Source organism: Mesocricetus auratus, unplaced genomic scaffold (assembly GCF_017639785.1).
Source record: "Mesocricetus auratus isolate SY011 unplaced genomic scaffold, BCM_Maur_2.0 Super-Scaffold_100004, whole genome shotgun sequence".
NCBI classification, from domain to species: domain Eukaryota; kingdom Metazoa; phylum Chordata; class Mammalia; order Rodentia; family Cricetidae; genus Mesocricetus; species Mesocricetus auratus.
In genome coordinates, this window is record NW_024429189.1 from 45,207,862 (window position 1) to 45,231,061 (window position 23,200).

The 23,200-nt window shown below is 41.6% G+C and overlaps 1 protein-coding gene across 3 annotated transcripts; it reads right to left on the bottom strand.

The window, feature by feature from the left end:
• Positions 1-255: 255 nt before the first annotated feature.
• Prkra (protein activator of interferon induced protein kinase EIF2AK2) lies at positions 256-23,091 on the bottom strand. Of its 3 annotated transcripts, none has more exons than XM_005065126.4 (8): positions 22,721-23,091; positions 22,040-22,209; positions 13,244-13,325; positions 10,270-10,348; positions 9,197-9,314; positions 6,722-6,816; positions 2,946-3,120; positions 256-879 (listed from the first exon to the last, which is right to left on the bottom strand). In XM_005065126.4, the coding sequence occupies exons 1-8, from the start codon at positions 23,026-23,028 to the stop codon at positions 722-724; spliced, it is 1,185 nt and encodes a 394-aa protein (XP_005065183.2). In that variant the 5' UTR covers positions 23,029-23,091; the 3' UTR covers positions 256-721. The 3 variants fall into 3 exon arrangements, with proteins under 3 accessions (XP_005065183.2, XP_040601583.1, XP_021088101.1); XM_040745649.1 differs by having other exon boundaries at positions 22,164-22,209; positions 22,721-23,070; XM_021232442.2 differs by lacking the exons at positions 13,244-13,325; positions 22,040-22,209; positions 22,721-23,091 and adding an exon at positions 11,899-13,204.
• Positions 23,092-23,200: the final 109 nt, after the last annotated feature.

The following is a 23,200-nucleotide window of genomic DNA, read 5'->3' on the forward strand; positions in this document are numbered from 1 at the left end:
AATTCATCTACAGATGATTATGTCAAAGAAAATACAATGTTGCATAGGCTTAGAAAAAAAAGTCAAGCAGTGATGCCCACATACATTTGCAGCTTTTCCTTCAGCTATAGGATTTTACCTTTGAATTTCCGCAGTAAGCTAGCCACATGCAGATAACAAGGTATCCTGATTAAAATGATCATAAGAATGCTCACCTACAAAGAATAGAGCTAAGATCAAATGAGTAGCTATTTAATAAAATGAGCAGAGGCCCCATTATAAGAACAGCTCTTTATTCCATGGTTCAAATACATAGCAGACCAACCATGTTCCCTGAAATTTCGCAATGACATTCAACACAACCCTCAACACTCTAGTCTAACGCAGAATTCGCTTCACAAAGCCTTGCGCAAAAGAGAGTGTAAGCACCAGTAAGACTGTTGCTAGCAGTACTTTTATCTCTTCGTCGTCAGCTTCATCCTACGTGCCTGACCCTGTAAAACGGGTGCCACACTCACCCTTGTGGTACAAAGTTTATAAATACAATATGCCAATACAAAGTGGAAGCCATTAAAAAGAGCTTAATAACAACTACCAGGAGACAATTAAATCTGGAAAGTCGACGGAACCTGAAGAGATTTGGAAAGGACGCGCAGACATACATTACAGTACGTGTTTTACTGGGGAAGAGGTGCGAGGGGAAGTTTTGCGCTGCCGAAAGGTCTCCTAAGCGGCCCCGAGCCTACTTTCTTTCTGCGATTATCTTTAAATACTGCAGAGCATTGTGAGCAGCGTCACTCTGTGCATTGCCACAGGAGATGCCCGAGCCATGACACACGGTGATAGGACTGGTGGACAGTTCTGCGAGACACTGATACTGTCCATTGGCACTCAGTTCCTCTGTAATGACACATATGTAAATGTGACAGTCAGTGTAGGGTATGTGTAAAGCAAATCATTTAGAAAAGGTTTTTTTTTTTTTTGGTCTTCAAACATTCACAGCACACTCCCTCACTCATTAATGCTCACACAACAGAACACAGTCAGGGAGTGGGGTATGCCAGTTCACATCAGAATTCCATAGCAGGTGGGTGAAGATAGTGAGTTTCCAGTTCTAGGCCAGCCTGAGCAATACAGCGAATTCTAGGTTAGCCTGAGCCATAAAGCAAATTTTAGGCTAGCTTGGGCTATGAAACAAGACACTTCAGAAAAAAAAATCAAGCCAAAATAAGACAACTCTGCCATCCTCCCCACATGGTCAGCTGCAGCAGTTTCAAACTATTTCATAATTACCTAAAGAAAACTGAAAGAGATGCTTAGACGTCATGTTAGCCCACTCAATCAGAAATCGGGACTGGGGTCAGAGGCAGCTGGCTCCTGCATGCATTTCTAAAATACCTCCAAGGGAACTCTAATGTGACCAGTAGGACAGCATTTTCAAAATACTGAACCATAGCACATGTCAAGAACTATTTACTAAAGAATGGGCAAGACTGTGTTTTCCATTAGAAAGTCATTTTCGGTAGACATTTAAGCAGAATAAACTCGATGTATGGAAAGACCACCCCCTGCTTTCTTTTATGTTCTTAGGTCTGAAGTTTGGGCAGAAGTCTTGGTGATGGTGTCCAAAAACAACACAGAAGTCCAGGAAACAAATGTTCTCATCAACTGATGAGTCACTCACTGAGGATGGTGAAGTGAAGCGAAGGGAAGAGGTTTGAAATACAAAGTCTGACTTAGAGTGGTCATGGGGGCTGATGAGAAGGCTCAGTGGCCTAGAGAACTGACCCCGTGAAACTGTCTTCTGATCCCATACGTGCTGTGGCTCACATGCAGACACACACACACACACACACACACACTGATGTTTAAAGTGACCATGATTAAATGTATTAGTCAATCAGTTAGAAGGACAATATCCCAATAGCAATAGGATTATTGAATGGGTGAATGGACTTTCTAGCTGCTGCATCTAAGACTTTTTTCCCCCCTCACTAAAAGAAAAATTGACATAAAGTCAACTATTTTTAAACTAAACAATTCCATGCCATTTACTACATTCATAGATCTATCCATTTCCAAATGATTTCCATAACCTGACAGGATACCTGCACCCATCAGACAGTTATTCTTCCAAGTCCCTCCCCCTCACTCCTGGCGCCCACCAGCCTGTGCTGTCTGCATGGATTAACCTCTACTACTTCACTGGGTCATACAGGAGACATCTGTGTCTGGCTTCTTTCGCTTTTCAACTATCGTCCCAGCTCGTTTGCCAGTTTTCATTGACAGCAGCTGCACTGGAGATGGTCAAAAGCCAGTTCCAGATGCTCTGGACCTATTCCCTTTTTAAGTTAGCGAGAAGGTGTCAAAGGCATCATCAGCTCGTAATAAAAAGCATCCTCATAGGTGTCCTTCTTATCTCACATCCTGTTTGTCTGTTAGTCCTGGTCATGACAGCTCAGTCCTCCATGTAGCCCAGGCCTTTAGCAAATTGAGGACACTGATAAATACTTCTGGAATGGTCTCTCATCTGCATTCGCTCCCCAGGGTCTGCAGCACCTGCTGTTTAGAGACTACTGCAGGTTCTTTCAGCACAAGCTCTACTTGTCTAGTGCTGGAAGCTCTAACAGGCTAGGTCTCCACATCTCACTCAACAAGGATGCTCACATTGCTCTGATGCTAAAATCAAGACACTAAACATACATGTACATGTGTTCACATACATGCATACACACACACACTAAACTGGTATATAAATTGAATTAAAATTAAAACTGTATGAAAATCTACAGAGATGGGACATAATAGTGACATTTGTTCCCACAATCCCAACACTTGGGTGGTGAACGAAAAGCCAGGTAGGTATTCAAGGTCAGCATGAGATACACAAGACTGTCCCAAAAGCAACCAACAATAAAACAAAAGGGAATGAGATAAAACCTGTTAGGATAAACAAGAAACCATACCTATATCCAAATAGGTTATGGTAAAACCTTGTTCCTTGGCAATCTCGCTAAGCAGCTGGATATAGTCTGTGTTCGGGAGACTGAGGAGGCTTCTTTTCAGTAAGTTGATCTTTTCACCAGGGGAATTCCTCAATGAATGCCAAGTACATCCTAGAGAATGTCCAACCACATTTGTCTAAAAAGCAGAGATGAAGGGAGATTTAGTTTCCTAACTGGGCCTGTTCCAACATCAGCACCAGTGTAACTGAAAAAAAGCACTGCTCAGGGCTGGAGAGATGGCTCAAGGCTTCAGAGCACTGACTGCTCTTCCAGAGGACCCAGATTAGTTTCTTTCCAGCATTAGGTCTAAGAGAGACACTGCCAACAGAAATGGTTTTATTTTGATAAGTTCTTCCAACTTGGGTCAGAAACTTGGCTCAGCAGGTAAGGACTCTTGATGCCAAATCTGATGCCTGAGACCCATAAGGCAAAAGAAGAGAATCGACTCCTTCAGCAGGCTGCCCTCTGACCTCCATACAAATGCACCTTGCCCCCACCACATATCCAAACAAATGCAAGAAATACTTCCTGTTTGATTTCTGAACTAATCCATATACCCACCAACTGAAGGTGCTTGTATTTTTACGCTCTCACTAATATCAGCTAGTTCAGTTAGTTATTAAACACTAAGCTTTCACTAACTTAAAAAATAAAAATATCTTATTTTGCATCAATAAACAGAATATTTTCTCTTTTCTTTTGTAATTTCCTACAGGCCCCCCTTTTTTTAATTGATGTGCATGGACTTTACATGTATGAACACTGACTTCTGTCTTTGTTTTAGTTATATTGCTCTTATTTATAGAATTTTGGCTGTAACGTATGTTCTAGTCAAATTCATTTGCTTTCAGATTCTAGATTTTACATTATAGTTAGAAAAAGATGTTCCACACCTAAGATTTTTTAAAAAGACCTCCCATGTTTTCTAGTACTTACCGTTTTATTTATGCTCAATCTTAGACCTATCTGAGGTTTATTTTGGTATGGGGATGAGCAATCTACATCCATGACGACCCACATACAAACACACTATCTGGCGCCCTCACGCAGGGCTGTCAGCGGTCCGCACCATCGCTGAACCATCCCTTTTTGTACTGACCTGAAATCGCTGTTGCCATCACTAGGTGTCTGTGCATTTGCACCTGCTCCGAATTCTGTTCTGCTCTGCACCAGGAACGGGTGTCATTATACTTTCATAGTTTGCTTTACTCTCTGGGAGGGCAAGCACCCTGGCCCACTTCAAATTCTTGCTTTTTTAGGGTTCTTAGCTGTGCTCAAGAAAGATCTGTTTTTTGTTTTTTCCAGATAAGCTTAGTAAAGTCCTACTGAGGTCCAAACTGAATTCTGGTATATTTAGAGTAACACAACTTACATTTTATGTATCTACTATATCAAGTCTATGTGAAAAGAAGAAATAATGCCAATTAATCTAATTTCTGTTATATTCTTCAGCAGGGTTTTCAAGTGCTCCTTTGTGAATGCTTACACATTTCTATTCTAATATTGAAAATGAATTTTTTTACACTGTAGTTATTGGCTTTATAAATAAGAAAATAATTGATTTTTTTCTAGTATACCTTTTTTCATAATAGATTTTCTATTTTTCCAGAAAGTTTTTTAAAATTTGTTTTGGGGTATGTGTGTGTATGTGTGTGTTGGTATATGTGTGCATGTGTACATGTAGTACATGTGAGAACATGACGACACATGTGTCAACTTTGGGCATCTTTCTCAATCACTTTCCACTTTATCATCTGAGTCTCTCTCCTGGACCCGAAGCTCACAGATTCAGCTAGACTGGCTGACCAGCAAGTCCCAGGGGTTCTCTTGATTCTGTCTTCCCAGCACTGAAATTACTGGCCATTGTGCCTGGCTTTTCATGAGTGCTAGATTTTCTGAACTTAGGTCCTTATGCTTGCATAGCGAGCACTTCATCAACTGAGCCAGCTCCCAAGCTCTCAGGTTTTTATTAGTCTATGCACATCTACACGTGGACAAAAAAGTTCCAAAGCACACAAGTGTGAAAAGAGGGCAGTCCCCTGTCTCACTCTGTTCTTACCTTCATCTCTTTCCCCAAAGCAATAAATTTAACCTTCTCTTTTAACTACTCTACTTGTTACTTGCTGAAGTCTAGAGAATGTGAAAACTACTGGTTTTGGACATTAATTTAACGATATATTCTGTCATTGTTTCTAATAGGTGTTTTGTTTTTGAGACAGGGTCTCATGTAGCTCAGGGACGCCTTGAACTTGCTGTGCAGCCAAAGGCAGCGTTGAACCTCTGATCCTCTTACCTCCATCTCCTAACTGTGCGCCCAGCTTCCCAGGGGTTCCCGGGCACATAATCAGATTCTTTGCATCTAGTAATCACTTCTGACTCACCTGTTTCCCACTTCATTCTGTTCCCTGGCATCTAAACTATAGTCTTAATATTTCTAGAACAAGGTCAAATAAAACCTCTTCCTTATTTTATTTTTTATATTAAAGATGATTATAATGTGGAGACATGTAACCACGATTTCAATATTTGTTAATCAGTTATGCCTGCTACAAATATCTTTTTAGCATCTATTGAAATGATTGTTTCTTTCTCCCCCCATAAGTGAACTATAAGCCCTGTGAGGACACTGCTGTAGTTGAGCCACCACGTGGGTGCTGGAAACCAAACCCTGGGTCCTCTGTAAGAGCCGTGGGTGCTCTTAGCCACTGAGCCATCTCTCCAGCTCCTCTAAAAGCAATTTGAAAGTACACTAATTTCTACCTTTTCCTCTGCCCCCACCTTAGTTTACATTATCATATTGCATCTGCTTTCTGTAATAGCACTCTAGGGGGCTCTCTGGCCCTAATATTGATTTATTCCCTATAATCCAACCAGGTGATTTCCCATTCTAACAAACAAATTAGATTTTTCCCCTGCCAAGATAAAATTTATTAATGAGTTTGCACACATTTGCACCCTCAGTGTAAATGGTAATCTCTTTAAGACATGGTCTCTCTCTGCCTGCCTGGCCTCACTCTTTGAGAATTCCCTCCTCTACCCTATGATCTGGATCTACCCACCTCTTATGGTTCTTTGACTACATAGCGGTGTTTTACTCTGTGACTTTGCACTTGCCATCCTCGCTCAGAAACTTACTTCCCTACTTTCGTCCCATTTGTCTCAGCTTAGAGTCTACTTCCTCCAGGAAGCCTTCCTGGAACCCTTGTCTTGGCTGGATGCCTTCTTTCATGTTCTTGCACCGCCTTCCACTTGGACTATCTGTAGCATCCTGGCCTCTTTCACCCGGCCAAAACTAGTTAGAGGCAGAAGCCTGCCGTGCATTGTCCCACAGTATCTGACACTGTGCAAGCTCACCAAATGATCATTAAAGGGCCAATAACGAACAAACAAAGGAATGGATGTATAAAAACAGCACCACTGGCCCGTTTGTTACTTTGCTTATTTGGACCCACTGCGTGCTAAGCACAAAGTGTTCTAAAGTCACACTCCTGGCTGAGCTTTCATTTTCAGATCCCATCCTGATATTCTGAATCTACTGTGTCTCCCAGAACCTCTTACCTGGACCAACTCTAGCTCACGTACAGGAGGCAACAAAAATTGGAGTCACACATAACCCAACACAGCAGAGATTTCTAAAAATTGCAACTCTGAAGTGTCAATACTAGAAACGCAGGGACATTCCCTGCAGCTGGAGATGCTCAGTCACATTAGGGTCCTAACCGTCTGCTATGACTTACTAGAGAAATGTGGTTCTCTGGAGAAATGTTACTAAATTTGGCGAGAAATTTCTCAGCTGCATTTCTCTTGGCTTGTTTTTTGGATGCTCCCTTTCCTAAATAAAAGAAAGAAACAGAAAGTTTAGAAATTAATGTTCACAGAGAATGACCAAATGTTTTGTTAGTGAATACCTCAGGGTTTTCAAACACAGAACTAGTATTTTCTTATTGTACTAACATTCTTGTTTGTTATGATATATAGTGTATATATCTCAATATTCCCTACTTCCAAAATCCTTCTGCATTCACCTTTAAGTCTGCCACTATTTAGCGCGCGAGCACACACACACACACACACACACACAAACAATAGTTATAGCTATTATTTGTGTGTGCGTCTGATGTGCACATGTGAATACATGTGTGTGTGGCTGGATCCACCCATGTTGGTGCACAGAGAGGCCAGAGGTCAACAGTGAGCGTCTCCCTCTGTTGCTCTCCACCTCTCTTTGCTGCTGTTGTTGTTCTGTGTTTTCCAAACAGGATCTTTCCCTGAACTGGAACTCACTATTCAGCAGCATCTGGCCAGTGAGCCTCAGGGAATCCATGTGCCTCAATCTGAGCCCCTGGCCATTAAGTGAGTGCTGAGGATTCAAACTCAGGTTCTTATGTTTATGAAACAAGCAATTTACCCACTAAATTATTTCCCCAGCCCAGTAATTCTTTTCTTGAACAGTTTTTCTCTAAAAATTATACTTGGAAATTTCATAGCACTGAAAAAGTTATTCTCTATACCTGGCACATGAATCATGTTTGGTTTAATTCTGACCAATTAGATTTGCCAAATACACTTGAATTATAACCCCTAACTCTTAACATCTATTTCTTATAATCTTTTATAAACTGACAACTATGTGAATTAAATAAAACCATTAAAAGGTTAAAGGAGATACTGAGATTAAAAGACATGTTAAAAATCTACTTCTATACTTCAGTTTTATAGATTTACAACTGTGGCTAGCCAGACATGAGAGCACACACCTTTAATCTCAGCACTTGGAAGGCAGAGGCAACTGGATCTCTGAGTTCAAAGTCAGCGTGGTCTACATATCAAGTTCCAGAGCAGCCAGTGCAACATAATAGAGACCTTGTCTTAAAAACAAAAATACCCACAGAAACAGCTGACATGAACAAGTGGGAGCTCACAGGCCCCCGTCTGACAGCTGGGGAACCAGCATAAGACTGAAGCAGGCCCCCTGAATGTGGGTGTCAGCTGGGAAGCCTGGGCAGTCTATGGGGTCTGTGGCAGCAGAAACAGTATTTATACCTAGTGCATGAATGGACTTTGGGAGCCCGTTCCCCATAGTGGGATAGATATTCTCTCAGACTAGATACATGGGTCTAGGTCCTGTCCCAAATGATATGACAGACTTTGATGATCCCCCATCAGAGGCCTCACTCTCCCTGGGGAGTGGATAGGGGGAGAGATGGGGGATTGGTGTGAGGAGTGGGAGGATTGGAAGGAGAGAGAACTGGGATTGGTATGTAAAATAAAATTGTTTTTCATTTAAATAAAAACTAATTTAAAAAACTGGAGATACAACTCAGTCATAGAACACTTGCCTAGCACATGACAGGCTGTATGTTAATATCAACACCATTAAACAATAAATACATAAATAAGTCAGAACCCTGAGGGTACTAAAAGTTTGTTTAACCCTTTAAGTCAAGGACTTCAGGAAGAACAGAAACCAAAGGTCCTGTTCCTGGTCTAGTGTTTTCCATACTGACCCACACTACCATTTACAAGTAAACACTGGCCGGCTATTTGTGTCTAACCTCCAGCTAAGGTGGAATCCTATTTATTTTAGCTTACTCCTCTCATCTGTGTAGTGCTGGGGGTTGGACCCAGGCCCTCACTTAGGCTATGCAAGCCCTCTACCACCAGTCTGCACCCATAGTTCATGCAATCCCATTTTAATCCACTTTAGAAGTGACCAAAGCATGCCCAGGAAGTTAACATAGGAATTCTCACTGGTATTTTTTTCAAAGTGACCGTTTTTTTCCTCACAGGTTATGTCCTTTATAACACAAAATTTGCTGCAATTAAAAAGGATAGCCTCTATTATCTCTTTGCTATTTATTATATTATTTATTTTTTATGATTTGCGGGGACTGAAACTAGGGCCTCATACATGCTCACCTAACCAAACACTAGCATTCAGATAAATACCCTCACTAGCTCACATTTTTTTTACCACATAGTCTTTCATTACTCACCTCATTTTTCTAGTCCAATGGAAACTGCTTAAATCATAGAACCTATCATTTGCCTGTCTTTTCAGTTACAACCTCATTTTAAAAACATCAGATTAAGAAACGTAACTATTTTCAGACAGTCAAAGACAATATTCAAAAACCTACACAACAGAAATTTCTATGGCAATTCACCATCTGAAAATACTGCAAATGCCCCTAATTGTAAGAATCAAGTACCAGTTTCCATGAATGATTCTAGCCTGCAAATTGTGGTATACTCTCTCTTATGAGCAGGTCCTCCTTCCTGGGAAAGGGTATATTCAGGAAGTCGCCAGCCATGATGAATAGCCAATTCCTGTAAAATCAATGGGTTATAGCAGTAATTTCAACTATTTGATGGTCCAATCACACAAATGATATTTTTCTTTGATCCTGGTCCTAGCAATGTGCTTGAAAAGAACACAGTACTGGCCCAGGGAAAACTGAGGGAACACCCTGTTACCTCAGATAGGCATTCCCACATTTTATGTTCTTACATCACAATGCCAAGACCAAAGCAGTTCTGTGCCATTGGCAGTACTTTTCTGTGGTGCCACAGTGAGCTGAAGCCTGAGGTCAGTGAGAAAGGTAGGCTACACATAGTCTTTCTTTTCCTTTTTTGCTAGAATAAAGCAACTAAGTAGGCCACTTCTCTCCTATTAAATTTAGTTACATTACCATGGTTCTGTGTAAATTCTGTCTCAGCAGAAGTAGAGATTTTTGTGCTTTTTTTTTCAAGAGCAGTAATAATGCCATATTCTTAAAGCACAAACTCCCTACCCAACTACTTCTTGACCTTTTCATGGTTAAGCCAAGTATAAATACTCTACCCATTTACACCAATGTCTGCTTATTCTGAGTGACAATTCCATTAAACAAAGGCATATACTGAACAAGAAGAAAGCCCAAAACAGGTTAGTAAGAGAGTAATCTCAGCTAGCTATGGAAAATACAATTATCACTACTTAAAATCAAAATAACTCATTGCTGAGGCCCAGTAACACATGCCACCATTAATCTCAGCAGTGGCAGGTGGATCTCTATGAGTTCAAGGCCAGCCTGGTCTACAGAGTGAGTTCCAGGACAGTCAGAGCCACATAAAGAAACCCTGTCTGAAAAACACAATAGGGAAAAGAAAAAGAAAGAAAGAAAGAAAATACTCGTATTCCCCCATTATGGTTAAAATATTAACTGCTTGTCTTAGCCTTTGTGGTAGTACAAACTCATTATGCTTTAGGTCAGTAGATGAACAGTACGGGAAAATGACTTACCTGTAATGAGCCAATTGGATTCAGCTGGTTCTTTGGCTGTTTGGATGGATCAGGCATTAAGGGGTCAGGAACTGCAAAGCTAAACATTATTTAAAGGTGTTATTAGATAACACAATTTCCTCTGATCTACTAAGTAAATGACAATGTATTCTCTATTTAACCTCCTCCGCCTAAGCTCTACGAGGACTGAATTCCCCTCACTCCAACTTCTTTGGGAACCTGATGAACCCACCATCCAAGAGCTATGTCAAGCATCATTTCCAGATGCCTATACTTCTACCTCAATGGATCATAATCTCGCATTCTTCCTAAACACTGTACCATTTGGGGCCAGCTTGGTGGCCACTCTGGATGCAGAGGCAGGGGATCGAAAGATCAAAGCCAGCCTTAAACACAGCAAGTCTGAGGCTAGCCTGAGCTACACAAGACCCTATATTTAAAAACAAAACAAAACCTTAGTCTGGCTCTTTAAAAAGTTGTTTGATCCTAAATTATTCACTGTTGCGCTCAGCCTGTCCATTCCTCACCTAACTTCGTCCAACTCACACTGAATAGTACTTGGTAGTAGGGCCTATGCATTACTTGCTTATGTAAGTTTTGTACATAACCAATACTTAATAAAAATATTTAAAATGTACATATGGAGGGCTGGAAAGATGGCTGTGGTAAAAGAAAAGCTTGCTACTCTTACAGAACTTGGGTTTTGTTCCCAGTTCTCATGGGGTCAGGATGGCTAACAACCACCTATAACTTCAATTGCAGGGGATCAGATACCCCCTTCTGTTCTCTGTGGGCACCAGGCATGCATGCAGTACACATACATACTTGCAAGCAAAACATTCATCAAACAGAGTAAAATAAATAAATTTAAATACAGTTTCAGAAAAAGTTCATGTAACTATAATACTTAAAAAGAAGAGATCATGAATTTGGGATGGAGAGGAGGGTTGGACAAGGAGAAGGGGAGAGGGGCAGGAGTGATATAGATGCATGTATGAAGTTCTTTAAAATCATATATATACATATATGTATATGTATGTATGATATACATTACTATTAAAACTACTTTTATTTATATACTTTATGTGTATGGTTGTTTTGTCTGAGAACATCAGGTCCCATGGGACTACAGTTATAGATGGTTGTAAGCCACCATGTGGTTGCTGGGAATTGAACTCAGGACCTCAAGAAGAGCAACCAGTACTCTTAACCACTGAGCCATCTCTCCAACCCCTTAAAAATGTTTAAGAAAAAAAAAGGACAACCATTAGTCAGGAAGTCTAGCTCTAGCAATGTAGTAGTAACAAAGGCTATAAATGTTTTTCCATCCACATATCAAGGCAAGAAAAATTTGTTCTTTCATCTGTTCAGTATAAGTTTAATCCTCTGAGATTGTGACACACCTTACATAAAGTAGATGCCCTATATGAGTGTGGTTTAAACGTGTGTGGGGAGTTTGAAATTACTTGGGAAATCAATGCCTAGTTCTGAAAAGGCTACGCTCCATGCTGACAATGACCCAAGCAACTCAAGAGTCATTTCTGCCGTGACACATGAGGTTCTGCTACTGCCATCTCCTCCACTGCCAAGTTTAGCCCAGGCTGACGAGATAGACGCGTATTCACTTACAATGCTGCATGCCGAAGCTACGCAAATAATTGGGATGGAGAAGTGAGAAAGTCTCTGTATTAAGTCAGACCACTGTAGGCCTGATTACAGCTTAGTAATTCTCATCTTATCTGTCAAGAAGCACAAATACATAGTAAAGTTTGTTAGCCTTATCATGGTGACAAAGTGAAGCGCCCATGTGCAGAGAGGACATGCTGTTTGCTGGTTTCAACAAGTGTACCCAACACTCCGGGATGACCTTTGGGCTGCACAGAACAGAAGGGCCACCACCAGCAGGTGGAAGGGCTCAAAAGCTGTACTACAAGAAGTGCGACCTGAAAGCCATCTTAAGTCACTTGTATACAGAGGGATGAGCATCACCTTGTGAGGTTCAAGGCTGGCCTGAGGCAAGAACTTACCATGAAGGTAAACAGGTCACTAGTTTTAAATTACCACAAAGCTTTAGAATGACTGATAAAGAGAGAGCTACTGCATGGAACCTAAATACATTCCTAAATCTGTAAGTCTCACTCTGTCTAGAGAACAAAAAGCCCAGTCTACCCTAAATCCCATTGGCCCTTTGGCCAGCTATGGGCAGATTACACATGACTGAACTCCAAGCATCTCTGGGTGTGTGTCAGAGAGGAAACTGAAGGCATGCTGTGTTCCACAGTGTGCCCAGTGTAAATCAAAGACACCATTTATGGGACATACGATGCTGTAAGAGCAATACTCTTTCTAAAACCACTGACAGTAGACATGTCTGGGATTACTACCCCACTTAACAGACCCCTGTACTTTACACAGGCAAGGTATACCTTGCCTTCTTCTTCCAAATGAAAACTCCTAAGAGTACTTACAACGAGGTAGAGTGATACATGCCTATAATACTAGCATCAATGAAGATGAGGTGGAGGACTATTAGTTGGAGTCCAGCTTGGGCTACGTAGTGAATCTGAGGCCAGCCAGGCTACAGAAAACAAAGCAAGACCATCTTTTAAAAGAAAAAAGACTATTTTTACTGACCTTTTCCCATCTTATACCTTGTTTTCTTTAACATACAAATAATCAATTAACAAATTAATACCCTGCATGTTAAGAATATTAATGTCAGCCATAAATACAGATTGCACCCCAACACGAACCACTAAAGCCTAGTTCATGACAGCATTCCTTTAATAGCTATTGCCAGATTTAATAGGCTTAAAATGTCTTTAATGGATGGCAGGCTTTCCCAGATATGGAATTTTAGAGTGAAGATACTAACAACTGTTCACTTTGTTGCTTTTGTGAGCATGTTAAAATATTTCGTCTTACCTCAGCCATGAAAATTTTGAGCTGTAGAATACAAAGAAATGTAGCTCACCAAATGCTTGCATTGGCTTTCAAAATGTTTATGGCGGCCTCTGCAGCTCTGTGCTTCGCCAGCTTCTTACTTGTACCTTCGCCTGAATGAAAGATGGGGAAGAAGTTCTTAGTCTCTGTGAAGATGTATGGGTTTCACAGCTGTGATCACAGTGTAAAACAAAGTCACTATAGACACGTTTGCTACTGGAACCATCCACCATATGCTGAAACACTCAACATGTGAAATCAACACACCAAAGCCAGTTTTAAAAGTATTATTTATTTTGAGTTTAAGCATACCTACATAAGGCACTATTTCTATATTATATGTATGTATTATATAAAATAAGAATAAGCTAGACCATATCACACCTCATGAAGAAACAGAACTTAGCATTTTGTTCTTTGTAGTGGGATATTTGTATACTGTGTAAAAATGTATTGCTATGACTGGTGTAATAAAAAACTGAATGGCAGGAGGTATAGGCAGGACTTCCAGGCAGAGAGAAAGTAGGAGATGAATCTAGGCTCACAAGAGACACCAGAAGGACTCTAAAGAGGCTGGACATATGGTACAGGTCAGAGGTAACTGAGCCATTGACAGAACATAGATTAAAATAAATGGGTTAATGTAAGAGCTAGTGGGACAAGCCTAAGATAAGCTTTCATAATTAGTAATAAGTCCCCATGTCATTATTTGGGAGCTGGCTGGAGGGACAGAAAAAGACTCTTTACATTTGGTGCCTAATGCATGGCATGCAAATCCACACAGTGTTGGGGGAAGTCCTGTGCATTTGTCAATAAAGTACCGTTGAGCCTATAGGAAACCTAGATAGGAGGGACTAGGAGTCCAGGAGAACTCTGGGAAGGAGAAAGACAAGAGAGTCGACATGTGACACCATGGGGGTAGGAAGCCGGGAACTATTCTCCGGTAAGAAACATACTTAGATTAACAATTATGGGGTAATTACTTAAGGCAGAGCTAGCCAGTAAGGGACAAGCAAGGCCAACAGCTTCATAATTAATATAGCCTCCTGTGTGTTTATTTGGGACTCATGCGGATCTCGAAACAGGCTGGCGCGGCAGAGCCCAGGCGACTGGCGGGGGATAAACCAAAGCGGCTAGCAAAGAAAAAGCTTCTCTTAACATAATGGTTGTCAGGAGTGGGATTGAATTTCCACGCAAAACAACAAAAGCTTTAAAGGAATTTTAGAAACAGAAGAACGGAGAGAAGCATAGATTTTGGTAGCAGCATTTTCTCAGGTGTGCTCTGTTTTGCTAGCGACAAGCCGAGATTCACGTGGCTCGCTTACCGGAGTCTTCCTGACTTGGCATAAAAAAAAAAAAAACCAGCAAGGTTGTTTTAAGAGACTCTGCTAACAATTAAAAGGTGTGTACGTACAGCTGGAAGTGGCAGCTTTTGCTGGATATCAGCATGGACTGAGGCAGTAAGCTGGAATCATGCTTACGCCCGCCATCTTGAAATGGCAGTTTAAAACAGCCGCAGTTTTACATATAAGACACGTGGCCAGAAAAACATAAAGATTTACAGTAAAGTCAGACTTGGATACAGAAAAACTTCTAAAGGTTTACAGTGTGTTTAAAAATATACGTGAGATTGAGAGAGAAAATGAAACGGCAAAGTGGTAAATAAATACAAAAGCCGGCGTTGTGGTGGCGCACGCTGGTACGATTTACTCCAGAGGCAGAGGCAGGCAGATTTCCAAAGAGAAATCCTGTCTCAAAGAAAAATAAATAAAAGTAAAATAAATAAATAATAGATAAATAAAAAAGCCACGTAAAGATGGAAAATACACAGAGAGTCTGGATACTGTACGCTATTGTGTTTTTCAGTTTTTTGCTTGCTCAGGAAGGAACTGCTACTAAAGTACACTTGATTATAAATGCTGCTAAATTAATACAACTTATATCTTTTGAAAATACCTTGACTTCAAAATTTAAGCATAAGGATATGTTACTCGGAAAAGGAGTTTTTATTTATGTTTCTACAGAAAATGAAAAGCTAAGGATTCCTTCCAGGCTTTTGTGGTTTCACGAACCAAGACCCCCGGAAGCAGTGGACCAGGTGTTTCAACGACTGAAACAGCTAAGATGATACAGCCTTACAGACCCTGAAAATATGGACTTATACAGGTTTCTGAGTTTTGTCATGATCCCCATGGTGTGAACAGCGCCCCCTTCCAGCAGGAAGCAGTTTGGAATGAGCGACGTCCCAATTCCCATCTTGTTTATAAATCTTTGTTTTCATTTAAATGGGATTGTTTATAATTGGCTAATGATCACAGCCAATCTCCTTTTAATGGTAAAAAAGGGAATTATGGTATGGGTATTGTTTTTCATTTATTGATACAAATTCAAGGTCAATTTTGTGATGTTTATATTTCTCCTCTTGATTAAGCATTGTGCTTATACTGATCTTCTAAAATGTAATGCATAATTGAATACAGATTATAGATAGTTACTTATAATAGAATTTATAGTTAGGTAAGTTAGGTTTTCTAGATATACAGAAATATATTTGAGACAGATAGACAGTCTTCAAACCTCTCAAAGACCTTCAGAACATGGCATTTAAAATGGTCTAGGGTTTTTTTTGACAATGAGAAATGTCTGCTCCTGGCAGCACCAATTATATCTGAGAGGAAGATGGGCATTGAAGAAACTTGATATGGAGTTTGCTTTCAACATGGCAAGATTAGCCATTTGGGCAAGAAACTGCTTTTGCCTACACTGTTTGACTGTTGTTGTATCATCTGGACATGCAGGACCCACAGGAAAGTGACTACTGAACTCAGTCTTACAGGGTTCCTGCTTGATGAAGAGTCTATGAGACTTTCTGCAGGACAAAGAAAAATGACTGACAGACTGCCAACGCAGATGGACAGTTTGAAATTTCCTGCTTTGCTGAGAAGTGTTCCAGACACATTGTGGTCTATGGGCTGAAGATGGATGCCCCAACGTTACAGAGGAACTTCGGGTGACTGTCCAGGCAGTAAGATGTCTCTGTCAATCCTAGTGTTTATATATTATCCTTCTGTGGTCTTTGATGGAGTTGAAGACAGATAGTTATAATTATAGTTTTCCTTAGTTATGATAAAAGAAAAGCTACATATAGGACTTTGTACTCACAAGAATGGGATGGATGATATTTTCTTTAAATCTTGCTAAATGTTGATAGACAAAATATTACAACTGTATTCTTACTTGATAACTGTTCTGTTATATATGATTTGACTATGTCAAAGTTAAGACCTTTCTTTTTGTTTAAACAGAAAAGAGGAGATGTTGGGGGAAGTCCTGTGCATTTGTCAATAAAGTACCGTTGAGCCTATAGGAAACCTAGATAGGAGGGACTAGGAGTCCAGGAGAACTCTGGGAAGGAGAAAGACAAGAGAGTCGACATGTGACACCATGGGGGTAGGAAGCCGGGAACTATTCTCCGGTAAGAAACATACTTAGATTAACAATTATGGGGTAATTACTTAAGGCAGAGCTAGCCAGTAAGGGACAAGCAAGGCCAACAGCTTCATAATTAATATAGCCTCCTGTGTGTTTATTTGGGACTCATGCGGATCTCGAAACAGGCTGGCGCGGCAGAGCCCAGGCGACTGGCGGGGGATAAACCAAAGCGGCTAGCAAAGAAAAAGCTTCTCTTAACAACACAGGACCTGAGAAAGCTGAAAAACAAGTTCCTAGTAGGCTCCTTGCTTGCAGCAATTGCAGACCCTGCTACCAAGAGGTGCTGCTACCAAGCACTGGAATGCGGTTTATAAGCAGCAGGCAGTGTACCACTTGGTGGCAGGAGACTAGGTAGGGGTACCTACTGGAGCATAGACTGACTCCAGGCTGGGCCTGCAGGCATGAGGCTATACTCTCACCAAACTGAGGGGGATGGAGTCAGCTGCCATAGCTGCCAGGTGTGCCAAGTATCTGACATGGCCACTGAAGGTTTGTCTTACAGTCAGAGAAGGCTGCAGGTGTGCAGACCAAGAAAACCTTTAAACAGATATAGTAAAAATGGGAATAGACAGTCACAGGAAAAATGAAGAGTTTGAAAATAATAAAGTCTTCAAAGAGAGAGTAAAGTAATATAAAAATAATAATCCTTGCTGGACAGTGGTGGTGCATGCCTTTAATCCCAGCACTTTGGAGGTTCTCTTCAAAATTAATAAAGATAAGATTAGATTGGGGGAGACCTCCTAAAAATCTTTGCTATAGACATGAAAAAGAAACCAAGAAAGACTACAGAACAGGCAACCTATATGCTGATACCTCTACATAAGAACAGCTCTGAGACTGGATGAGACATGATAAAGCTTCTTGGCTACAGAGACCTCATGATGTATTATTACATGCCATCCTTTCATATGGCATGGATAGAGGTTTAGTTATACAGTCCAAACGGACTTATGACGTTGACAGATGCCTTTTACCTACTGTAACATAAAACAAAAAACTAGTTTTAGCCGACTTGTACATACTGTAAATTCCATATTTGTGTTAATATATATGTTACCTTTAAACATTTGTGTGTTTTCAGAAACAAAAAAAAAAGGCCAGACACCATAAAGACAAATATCCTGGTGATTCAGCCTCTCAGAATGCCTCTGTTGCAGTTTCATCAAAATTCTACATCCAGACCAACTTCAAGGCTGCTGGCTGAGATGGTCCAGCCTCACAGACTACCCAGTCAAACCTTCAAATGAGCTTTACACTTTCCCATCACACAGAGACTAAAAAAAAAAAAAAAAATAATACAACTAACTTTCCCAGGACCTGACCATTATTCCAGTTTTCTCAGGGTCTCCAAAAGATGCTGTTGTCCCCAGACAATAGGAAGCAGTCTAGAGAACTCCATACCACATTCCCAAGAGGTGGTGTGTGTGGTTTTCTGGTCATTTGGTGAGGCAGGCATGCTTGTTGTTATTGGTCATGGTCAGGAAAAAGTACTAAACATAGGGTATTAGAGTCAAAGACCTCTTTCTGAAAGGAAAAAGGGGATATAGTATAAAAATGAGTGGATAAAAGGGTAGATTGTTGAGTCTACTTTTGAACAAACATTAGTCTCAAATATTTTAAATTGGTGTAGATTTTTGTATTTTGATACAAATTTAAGGTTACTTTTGTTATACTGAATATATATTTCTACTCTTATTTAAGATATTGTACCTGTGCAGCTCATTTAAAATGTAATGTAAATTTCTAGTCCTTGAAAGCTGTTAATGACAATAAAGAAAAACAGGTTAATAGTCATCTATAACAATAGAACTCATGTTAAGAATGTTTTCAAGGTCAAACAGAGATATATTTTAAATAGACAGATGATCTTCAAACACTTCAAAGACCTACAGAATACAGCATTTAAAGTGTTTTGATAACGTAAGGCTTCTCATGACAATGAGACATGTCTGCTCCTGGAAGCACCAATTTACTTCAAAAAAGGATGATGGGCATTAAAGAACCTCCATTTGGACTTTGATTTCAATGTGACAAAGGTAGCCATTTGGGATAGCCATTTGACAAAGCTAGGCCCTTGCCTCAACTGCTGACAGTATGCTGTTCAAACTGGACAAACAGGACACAAAAGAAAGTGACTGTCGAACTTTGTCAAGACAAAGTAGGACAGTCCTTCAAAATTCCTGCTTCACAGAAAAGTTTGTCAGATATTCTTGGACTATAGGCCTAAAATGGATGCTCCAGTGTTATAGAGGAACCTTGGGTGACTGTCCAGGCAGCTGTTGTTTCTATAGTTTTGGATGCTGCTTGTTCACCACTTCCTGTTTAGTTATAAAAATTTGAATTCACTAAGATAGATTAGATAATAGAGTAATTTCTCTAAATATGCCAAATAGAAATGGACTGGACATTGTGAATGTAATTCTTACCTGATAATTTTTTTTTTGAGACAGGGTTTCTTTGTGAAACAATCCTGGCTATTCTGGAACTCACAGAGATTCTCCTGCCTCTGCTTCCTCAGTGCTGGGATTAAAGGTGCCCAGTAGATAACTGTTCTTATTGTATACAGTTTTACTTTGTTATAGTTGAAATCTTGTCATTTTATTTAGACAAAAAAAGGGGGAAATGTTGTGGGATATTTGGACACTGTGTGAAAATGCATTGCTGTGGCTGGCGTCATAAGAAGCTAAACGGTCAATAGCTAGGCAGGAGGTATAGGCAAATTTCTAGGCAAAGAGAGGGTAGAAGATGAATCTAGGCGTGTGAGAGACATCAGTGGGACTCTAAAGATCTGACACATGGTACAGATCATGGGCAACCAAGCCACATGACAGAGCACAGATTAAAATAAATGTGTTATTAATTGGTTAGGGAGCTAGTAGGGCAAACATAAGCTAAGGTGGAGCTTTTATAATTAAGAAGTCTCCATGTCTCCATTTGGGAGCTGGCTGGTGGGACAGGAAAAGACTCACAACGGTTCTTCCTTTATTCCTAGCCAGAGAAGTTCTTCTGCAACAAGTTTTCTTTAAAGCAGCCACTGACAGTCCCTGTTCTAGCTACGCAGGCAGGATTACACACCACGTGCAGTGGAGGAGGGCTGACACACAGAAGGTGAAGCTTATGTCATAAATCTTTCACACAAGCAGTACAGCTATCATGGGGAGATATGGGGAGGATGTGGGAAGACTGAACTCCTTACTTCAGCCATCTCATGAGGTAAATGGTGAAGCTCATCTGTTCCTTCTGAGTTCAAATCCCCAAACTCATAGAGAATGTTTTCAAGTGTGACCCTCAAGTATCAGAGGACACAGAGCCCTATACTCTCTTATCTACTAAGACAGACACTTGGGATATGGCGCAGGACTAAAGAATCTCTTGTTCTCAGGGACTGACAGTCAAATGTCTGTCAACAGATGTCTGAAATGCAAAGGACGTGTTAAAACAAGCCCAGTGCAAGCTATAAGGAGGCACAGAAGACCAGCAGCTTGCCAGGCATGGCCATGCCATCCCACCTGTTCAGATGGCTGAGGCAGGAGGATTGGGGATTAAGGGCCAGCTTGAGCCCCTACAAGACACCATGTCAAAATCAAACCAGAAAAACTTTGCAGCTTAGCTACTCTTAGAGACACTCAGGAAGTTTTCATGGAGGAAGGGAGAACCATATAGGAGACGAATCAAAGCTAGTGACATGAGGATTTGGAGAGATGAGGATTAAAAGAACACTGCAAGCCAAAGAGCACCCACAAGGGTTTCAGGGCAACACAGCACTTCCTGTTCTCAAGGCCGCAAACAGCTGAATATGAATAAAGCCTGTGAGCGTGGTGAAAGGGAATCTGAGATGCAGGGGTGGAGGAAGAAATGAAGGGAATTTAAATTTGTCCTTTCCACGGGGCAGTGGTGGCACCAGCCTTTAATCCCAGCATTCGGGAAGCTGGAGGGTGGGTCTCTGTGAGTTCAAGGTCAGGCTGGTCTACTGATACAGTTCCAGGACAGCCTCCAAAGCTACAAAGCAACACTGTCTCAAAAAACAAAATTGTCTTTTCCAAACCTTCATGTATATAAAAACGGTTGTGGAATATTAATTTAAGATGTGTTATGTTTGTTAATGCTGTGAAATATTTGTTTAATGACTCAAAGATGTGTTACATTTGTTTGATGAAATAAAATTAATCTGCAGTCAGGAGGTAAAGAAAGAGGAAGATAAATTAGAATGCCAGGAAAAGCATTCTGAGTTAGACGGCCCTGGTGCAATGAAATAATTTTATGGGTTGAAATAAATTGCTCATCTCTAACCTAAAGTGTATTAGAGGGGAAAATGGCCTTTTTCTCTTGAACACTCCTCACAAATATTTGAAAGATGACCAGTTAAAGCAGTCACTCAATCCAACCATGTGCATTTCTATAAGGAGCCTTCCAGCCTATACCTACGATCCATCCACATGCCCCTCCCACACAAATAAAAAGAGCTTCAATTTTTTGAAGTGGCTTCAATGACTATAGACAACCCAGACTCTCAGATACAAACGTATGATACATTCAGACTACTATACAGTGGAACTTTGGCTTTCCCTAAGTTTTTTCTTTGTATATTTACAAATATTATTCAACGTTTTTCATGCTTTTAACTAAAGTATATAGGGAAATGATGTCCACGTTTACAAATGTCAACTCTGGTGGGCATTTTCTCAGACTCAGACTGAAAGAAGATATGAATCTGAACTGTAAAACTCCATTGTTATGTGACCTTTTGCACATAGCTTATGAAAATGTCTCTGAACTTGCTACTTCATGAATACAAAGGGGAAACAACCTTATACAAAATACCTGTATAGTAATCTAGAATGAGAAACTACTGTGCAATACAGTTTGATGGGATACAGTATGGGAGTCTCTGTCTTCCCCTGATATTTTATGGACACAGACTCAAGAGAGGCACCAAGAATCCAAAGTTCCAGATGTGTCCACAAAGGGGGAAACTCAGAAACCCTGAGATCACGCCTATATCTGCACTTGTAACTTTGAGAGGTAATAGTGTCCACTGACCTAGCTATGACAACCCAAGAACATTTCCAGTTTCTAGTCTGTAAGAGTAACTTCAGCAGGCTCCCTAGGTATCGGGAGAGATGGGCAGGATGCTTGGATACCTTCTGCATTTTTGAGCTTCTTACATCTTAGCGAGATAAAAACAAGGGAGTGAACCAAATGAAGTTGGTGCTGGAGTGTCTCGTCTGCTCCCATAGTTGACTTAGGCAAAAGGGGGGCACTTTTCCTAACCGAAAAGCAACGCAAAGTCAGGACCGCCAATCCACATGGTCGTGAGGGTTAACTGCATACAGACCTGTGCAAGTTATGTCACCAACGGTTACTCTGAAGGTGAAAGTGGGCACGTGTATTTGCACATCGGATCTTTCACATTCATAAACTGGAATGTTCTTGGTCTTCATGCCGTATTCGTGCAATACCTGAATCGGTGTTTTCCCAGGCTTGGCTGTTATCATCTTGCCCAAACTGCAAAAACCAGAAAAACAACACAAAAACCATATGCTTTACACGTCAAAGCTGAAAAGGAAGCAAAAACATTCACTTGTCAGTTTTGACAGCCACAAACAGTGACCAAAAATAAAGCTCCACAGCTCTCAGAAGCCAGGGTCAGTGGCAAGGCCTGGGCGCACCTGTCTCTGGGTGCTGCAGCCATAGATGAGGGTAGAGAGGTCTATATAGACAGAACTTGAGCGCAGTGGGAGGGATACTGAAGGAAACCGGATGGGCTCGGGAGTTACAGGCTAGACCAAGTCTACAACCGAGTCCGTGAGGCACCCCGATCATATATCTTCCAGATCCTCCAGTCGCCGGAGGGGCGGGGTGCGCAGCAGATGCCCCCCGGGCCGGAGGGCGGGCCCAGTGCCGTGCCTGAGGAAGGAGGGGGCTCTACCCAGAATGCAGCCCGACAGCCGGCTCCCCGCCCCTGCCCCGCTACCCACCCGTCTGGGGCCTGCGGCCTCGACGGCCCAGCGCTGACCTGAAGGTCCCGCTGTCCTCGCGCTCCAGCGGCGGGGCCTCGGCGCGATGCCTGCTGTGGGACATGGCGAGAAGGGACGCCCGGGCACTGCGATCGAGAGCAGTGTGGATCTGGGACTTCCCTCTCCACGTCGGCCAGATCCCGAGAGGAGCTTGCCTGCTCTGCTGCCTGGCTCCCCCTCCGATAGCTGCTTGCCTCTCTCTAGCAAAGGGACAGGCAGAGAGGGAAGGAGAGGCGGGGCCTCTGCGCGGAAGAGCCAGCCACACCCCCTCTCTGCCGGGCCCCTCGGCTCCGCCCCTCTCTGCCATGCTCCGCCCCTCGCCGGTCCCGATTTCCCTATGCCACAGCGCTAGGCGCCTTCCCGGTTCCCTTTCTGAGGGTCCCTGCTCTTCCCAGCTACGGCCCGCGCTCTAGTTGGGCTCCCTGAGCTTCTCAGCGCCCGGCCCCGCCCCGCCCACGGCCAGATCCCGCCCTCTTTGC